The sequence below is a fragment of the Elaeis guineensis genome, chromosome 3, assembly GCF_000442705.2.
Source record: "Elaeis guineensis isolate ETL-2024a chromosome 3, EG11, whole genome shotgun sequence".
Taxonomy (NCBI): Eukaryota; Viridiplantae; Streptophyta; class Magnoliopsida; order Arecales; family Arecaceae; genus Elaeis; species Elaeis guineensis.
In genome coordinates this window covers 121095276-121100935 of record NC_025995.2, presented here as the reverse complement: position 1 = coordinate 121100935, position 5660 = coordinate 121095276, and the positions used below count along the sequence as shown (strand labels likewise).

General features: G+C 38.2%; 1 protein-coding gene across 1 annotated transcript; it reads left to right on the top strand.

Moving 5' to 3' along the window:
• The first annotated feature begins 2537 nt into the window (after positions 1 to 2537).
• Positions 2538 to 4803, top strand: LOC105040470 (probable protein phosphatase 2C 12). Its single transcript, XM_010917010.4, has 5 exons — positions 2538 to 2811; positions 3361 to 3699; positions 3813 to 3930; positions 4008 to 4231; positions 4336 to 4803. The coding sequence occupies exons 1-5, from the start codon at positions 2635 to 2637 to the stop codon at positions 4543 to 4545; spliced, it is 1068 nt and encodes a 355-aa protein (XP_010915312.2). The 5' UTR covers positions 2538 to 2634; the 3' UTR covers positions 4546 to 4803.
• The last annotated feature ends 857 nt before the right edge of the window (positions 4804 to 5660 follow it).

Here is a 5660-nt window from a genome sequence, read left to right as displayed (position 1 = left end):
GTACTCATATTTAATACATCTTTGTATCTAAATATACATAATAATCTCATTTATATAGTTCAATGTATTTTATCATAACATTAAATTCATATTTATCTTCTGACACCCCCTCTTAAACATAAATTTTGCTTAACTTTTTTTCTTCATCTTCTCGTAACTGGTCTATATCCTGAAGGAAAATCTTTGACAACTGAAACATATCTTCAGAATGAATATTCTTTCTTCCTGTTATAATTGCTGTTGCCTCTACACTATTGTCCATCATCACTAGCTTCTCTTTCAATGCGTCCTATTTCTCTATCACTTTTTTGTACATCTCAGTCAGTACTTGATGGTCATATTCTAAATCTCATAGTTTTTTATAGTTCATGTCTCTTATATAAAGTCATATATAGTTTTGAAATACCTGATGTTTTTAATGCTGTTTTTTGATTCACTTTTTTTTTTGTATAAGCTTTACCTCCATAAATCACATATCTTTCCTATCCATTATTAAGATTAGTATAAGCCATGAAAGTAGGATCATGATCTAATCCACACTTTTCGCATAAAAATAAGACTGACAGTAATTTAATTTTTCAAATAAATCTTTGAGTACCGTTTTAAATGAAATTGTCACAACTATTGATATTATCTCACCAAGTACATAGTTCTCTATTATACTTTATCAAAATTCACAATTCACTTGTAGTTGCACTTCTTCAAAGATTTTCTTCGTCTCTTCCGCAAAAGACTTCTTGTCTTCTTCACTTGTGGAGTCACTCTTTTCAACTCATACTGTCTCAACATATATCTATTTCTTATTTTGAATCCGGTGTATCACACAATTTACAAACTATATACTCAACGATTCTTCTAGCTTGGAATTTCTTGCTTCAACTATAAAAATGTTCTTCCACCTCATCTCTTCGGATTGTACCTTGCTTTGACTATTGTCTTTGAACCATGCTCACTCTGAAACTAATTTGTTAGAATTTGATGGTGGGTACTCAATCACATATGATAAGAAATGTTTAAAAGCGGAGAAGAATTACTAACAATGTTATAATTCATATTTATTTTATATCCAACTCCTATTACATACTAAGAAAACCACTTCTATTTATACTACTCATAAATATATTAATTAATAATTCATATACTTCTCTAAGAGGCACATATATTTCTAAACTTCTAATATATGCATTTACACTTTCCTAAAAGCCACAAATATATTCCTATATATGAGTTCACGTACTCATATTTAATACATCTCTTGTACTTAGATATGCATGCATAATCCTACTCATATAGTTCAATGTATTTTATCATAATATTAAATTCATGTTTATCTTCCAATATGTTGGAACTTGATAGGCCATTAGGGCCTATGAGGCCACGACTTGACAGTCTATTGGGATTTGTCTATTACTCTGTGATTTGGATTGTTAGTCGTGAGTGTCGATCATGGTTGTGTCCATGAATCAGGTTGTCGGAGAATCTCAAAGATTGTCCGAAAAATTGATTAAGTTAGGAATGTAGGGTGAGGTCCCGTTTAAAACAACTCACATGAGTCATTGGACACCATCGGTCAGATTCCAACCTTGAGATTGATAGCCGGCCGAGATAAAGATCGAGAAGAGACCAATCTCGTAATTTCATTTTGTCTCAAGAGGCGGTCTAATCTTATCAGACCATCAATAGGGGCTCGACTTCGGCCCGAGAAGGAGAATTTGAGTCCGAAAACGGAAAATCCCTGTAACATTAATGATTTAAGCATGTGATGCATAGTCTTTTGGTTCATCCAACGCACTGACGAATGAACTAGAATAACTAGTGGTTTTAAGGTGAAGGTTCTGACAAATTGTTTTGGAGTCTTTTTGGTCGCAAGGGAAACTGCACCTCGCAACTTTGCAAAACCTAATCTTCATTTTTTTTTTTTTAATTTCAAAAAAATCATTTTTAATTAGTGAAATTTGTTATGTTTTTTGATAAATTTCCTGGCGACCGACAAACTGCTTCCAAATATTTAAGAGTCAGACGGGTTTTGGTCCACTGCGGCTTTCACTCGATTACTTTCCCATGGTCACCCTGTCATTTGGCCTCCATAGTAATTCACTGATATCATTGGGGTTCTTTGCCGAGAATAGATGTAATACTGATCTCATACTCATTGCAGTTATTCCTAACTTTGAACCAGATCTCTCGCCGAACGCGGATCTCATGCTAGTAATTCCAAGTCAAACCAACACTTTCCCTTGAAGTAAAATAAAATTAAAAAAAAAAAAAACATTTCCAATAGCATTTATATTATTTCTTTTAATCTAAGAGCCGTAATTTTAAGATAATTATCTATCTGCAAATGGTAGCTTTATTTACCCTTTCGTTTGGAGCTGGGGCGGAGGATTAATTAAACAATGTTCACTTGTTAAAATATTAGCCTGTGGGTTTTGGCCAAGGGAATTAATTAATGCATCGCAAGGCGGCCTCTTGTGATCAGTCTTATCTCATTGTTTTCTGACTGGCGCCTCTGGACTTCTACAATATGGTCTCTGGATATAAAACTAAAAACTGAAGGAGAGGTGGTTAACTATCTCGCTCTCGCTCTTGCTCTCTCTCTCTCTCGCCCCCCTTCTCCCTCTACAGGATAGATTGATGGGGATCTGTCTTTCTTCTGCATCGTTGGAGAAACAAGAGTGTGACGAGAACGTAGTGTACGTAGTGGAAGAGGAGGGATTTAATTATGGCGAGGGGGCAGTGAGGATGCTCGCTTCCCTATATTCTCGGCAGGGGAAGAAGGGACCAAACCAAGATGCTGCCATCCTCTGCACGGTACGTGACTTCCTATAATTTAGATCAAAAACGTGTTTGATCGTTTGATTAGATTGGATAACATAAATTACCAGTTTCATATATATTTTTTGGTTGGTATTCACATTCTTCCTTTAGAAGAGAGAATTGACCCGCCTAATCCTGAAAGGGTCATTGAATCTGAGTTCCTCCTCTCAAAAACTTGCAGATTTGCCTTTTTCTACATCCACTTGATCTTTTATCTTTTTTCGGATGATCATTTGGATCATATTAATCATGGTGGACGCCTCCAATTGCAGAAAATATCCTTGGATTTTCCCTGGATGTTACGCATAACTAAGAATGAGCGCTATTGATTTACGCCTTTTAAAAGAAATTCCTTAAAAAGAAGAGAAATTCCCCTCAGGATCATCCTATACCGGAGAAGGTTATTTATGCGTTTCACTGCTCTGCTTTCTTGTGCTCTCATAAATCTTAGAGCTCTTACTGTTGACCCTGCACCACTTAGAAAGATATATTATTAGAGTTCCAGCGAAGACTGAGTTCTTATTTCCTTCCCTCAAATTAAAGGGTTATGGAATAGAGGAAGGAGTATTCTGTGGAGTGTTCGATGGGCATGGAAGGAGCGGTCACGTTGTCAGCAGGCAAGTCAGAGACTACCTTCCTTCCTTGCTTCTGAGCCAGCGCGATGCCCTCCTACTTGCCGAGGAAGAATCTGATGACTCCAGTGATGGCAATGATACAAGCTCGGTGGATGCTGATGATTCCTCCATCTCATCACCTGAGATGTTTGATGAGTGGAAAACTGTTTGCATTCAGGCCTTTAGAATCATGGACAAGGAACTCAAACTCCTACCTAACTTGGACTGCTCCTTTAGTGGAACAACGGCAGTTTCCATCATTAAGCAGGTATAAATTATAATATGGGGATATGGCTCGCTTGTGTTTACACCAGACTCTTCTCTTATTTATCTTTAGATACCCACCACCATCTTGTTCATGTTTCTTAATTTTGATAACAGGGAGAGGATTTAATTATCGCCAACCTTGGAGATTCCAGGGCGATCATGGGAACCATCTCAGACGAGGGTCGCCTTGAGGCCATACAGCTGACCACTGATCTAAAGCCTAGTGTTCCTAGTAAGTATCAACTAACTGGTGAGCTTGTTTCGAACTAAAGGCTAAACCTATTATATTGTGTCAAATTGGTTGTGTAGAAGAAGCTGAGAGAATAAGGAAGAACAATGGCCGAATCTTTTCACTGAAGGATGAGCCGCACACCCAACGTGTATGGTTACCCAATCAGAACTTCCCGGGGCTTGCCATGGCCCGTGCTTTTGGAGACTTTCAGCTTAAAAACTATGGTGTGATCTCCATCCCTCAGGTCTCATATCGCCGCCTATCAGAAAGAGACCAATTCATAGTTCTAGCAACTGATGGGGTAATGATACATTCTTATTTTGTTTCAGAGCCATGAAGAATTAGCTGGCCATTCTTTCCTTGATGGTTATATCTGACTTTGTTCTATGATGTGTTGGGCCGAAGGTGTGGGATGTCCTTAGCAATGAACGAGTCGTATCGATCGTGTGGTCTGCAAAGAGCAAGGAGGATGCATCAAAAGCATTGGTGGAAGCAGCAGTTCGTGCATGGAAATCCAAGTTTCCTACTTCGAAGGTGGATGACTGCTCTGCTGCTTGCCTCTTCCTGCAAGATAGGTGGCAGGGCCAAATGATTCCAAGGGTCGAGAGAGGTTGACAGCCTCTGGAGAAGGCTCTGTGGTTTTGAATGGTTCTTCCATGTCAGGGCAGTCCATTAGGATAGAGTGACATGATGGTTGGGTTTTTGTGGTTGTAGACAGCATGTGGTGTACAAAGAACAAACATCAGATGCATGCTTCATGTCCCCCAAAAACCTCCCCAAAACTTGTTCAACTCACAGTTTTTTCATGCCGGTGAATCTCACTTGGAAATTATCTGTCCAATCTTTAATGGAATGCTTGCTATCTTAGTGTCATATCCATGTTTAAGCAGGAAATGTCATCATTTTGCGCCCAGCACAAGATAACAATTAACCATTTCTTGAACTTGGATACAATATTTTTTCTCTGGAGAACAAAAAACCTAGATATGATATTTGCATCACAGAGAGAAAAAGAAGAAGAAGAAGAAAAATCCGGATACAGTATTCTGTTAGTCATTTTTGAATGATTCAAAATGATAACTGAACAACTATTTTATTGAAGAACCACTTGAAACATAGCATAAATTTAAATTTTCTTTATGACTTGGAACAGGGCTTTTCAGAAGCACAGCCAGAAACATGTTCAATTAACTATAGAGAACTATAGATAAATACCAATTCCAAGATGCCCAACAATGTTGGCAAGTGTAGGTATAGCATCGGATTAATTAGGCAAATGTAGGCTACCACTTGGTTCTTTTTATTTCAGATTAGAACGAAAAATCTATACAGATGTAGCAGGCATTGAATTGCCACGGAGAGAGGCCATCAGACTAGGTAAATAGGACCTAGTGTACTACAATCTTTAATTCCTTATCTTGTTATGGATCTAGATGCCTCTTGACATCAAGGCCCCACTTTCCAAGATGGCTGGTTTCTATCATGTTTATTGAGACAAGACAATTCAACCGATCCCCAAACAGAGCCATAAATTGCTTATGTTCTCGCTGTCTCGCATTGAGTACGTATGAGGAGGATCAAAGAAGCTCCGGCTGCGCTGCATTTATTTTGATAGTGCAAATTCTGTGAAGCGCCACCTGCTTACCTGTTCAATTACCCATCCATCATGGCAGAGTGGATTTGATATAATTCACAAGGTACAGGCCATTCATGGGGTAGCACGCCAGCTC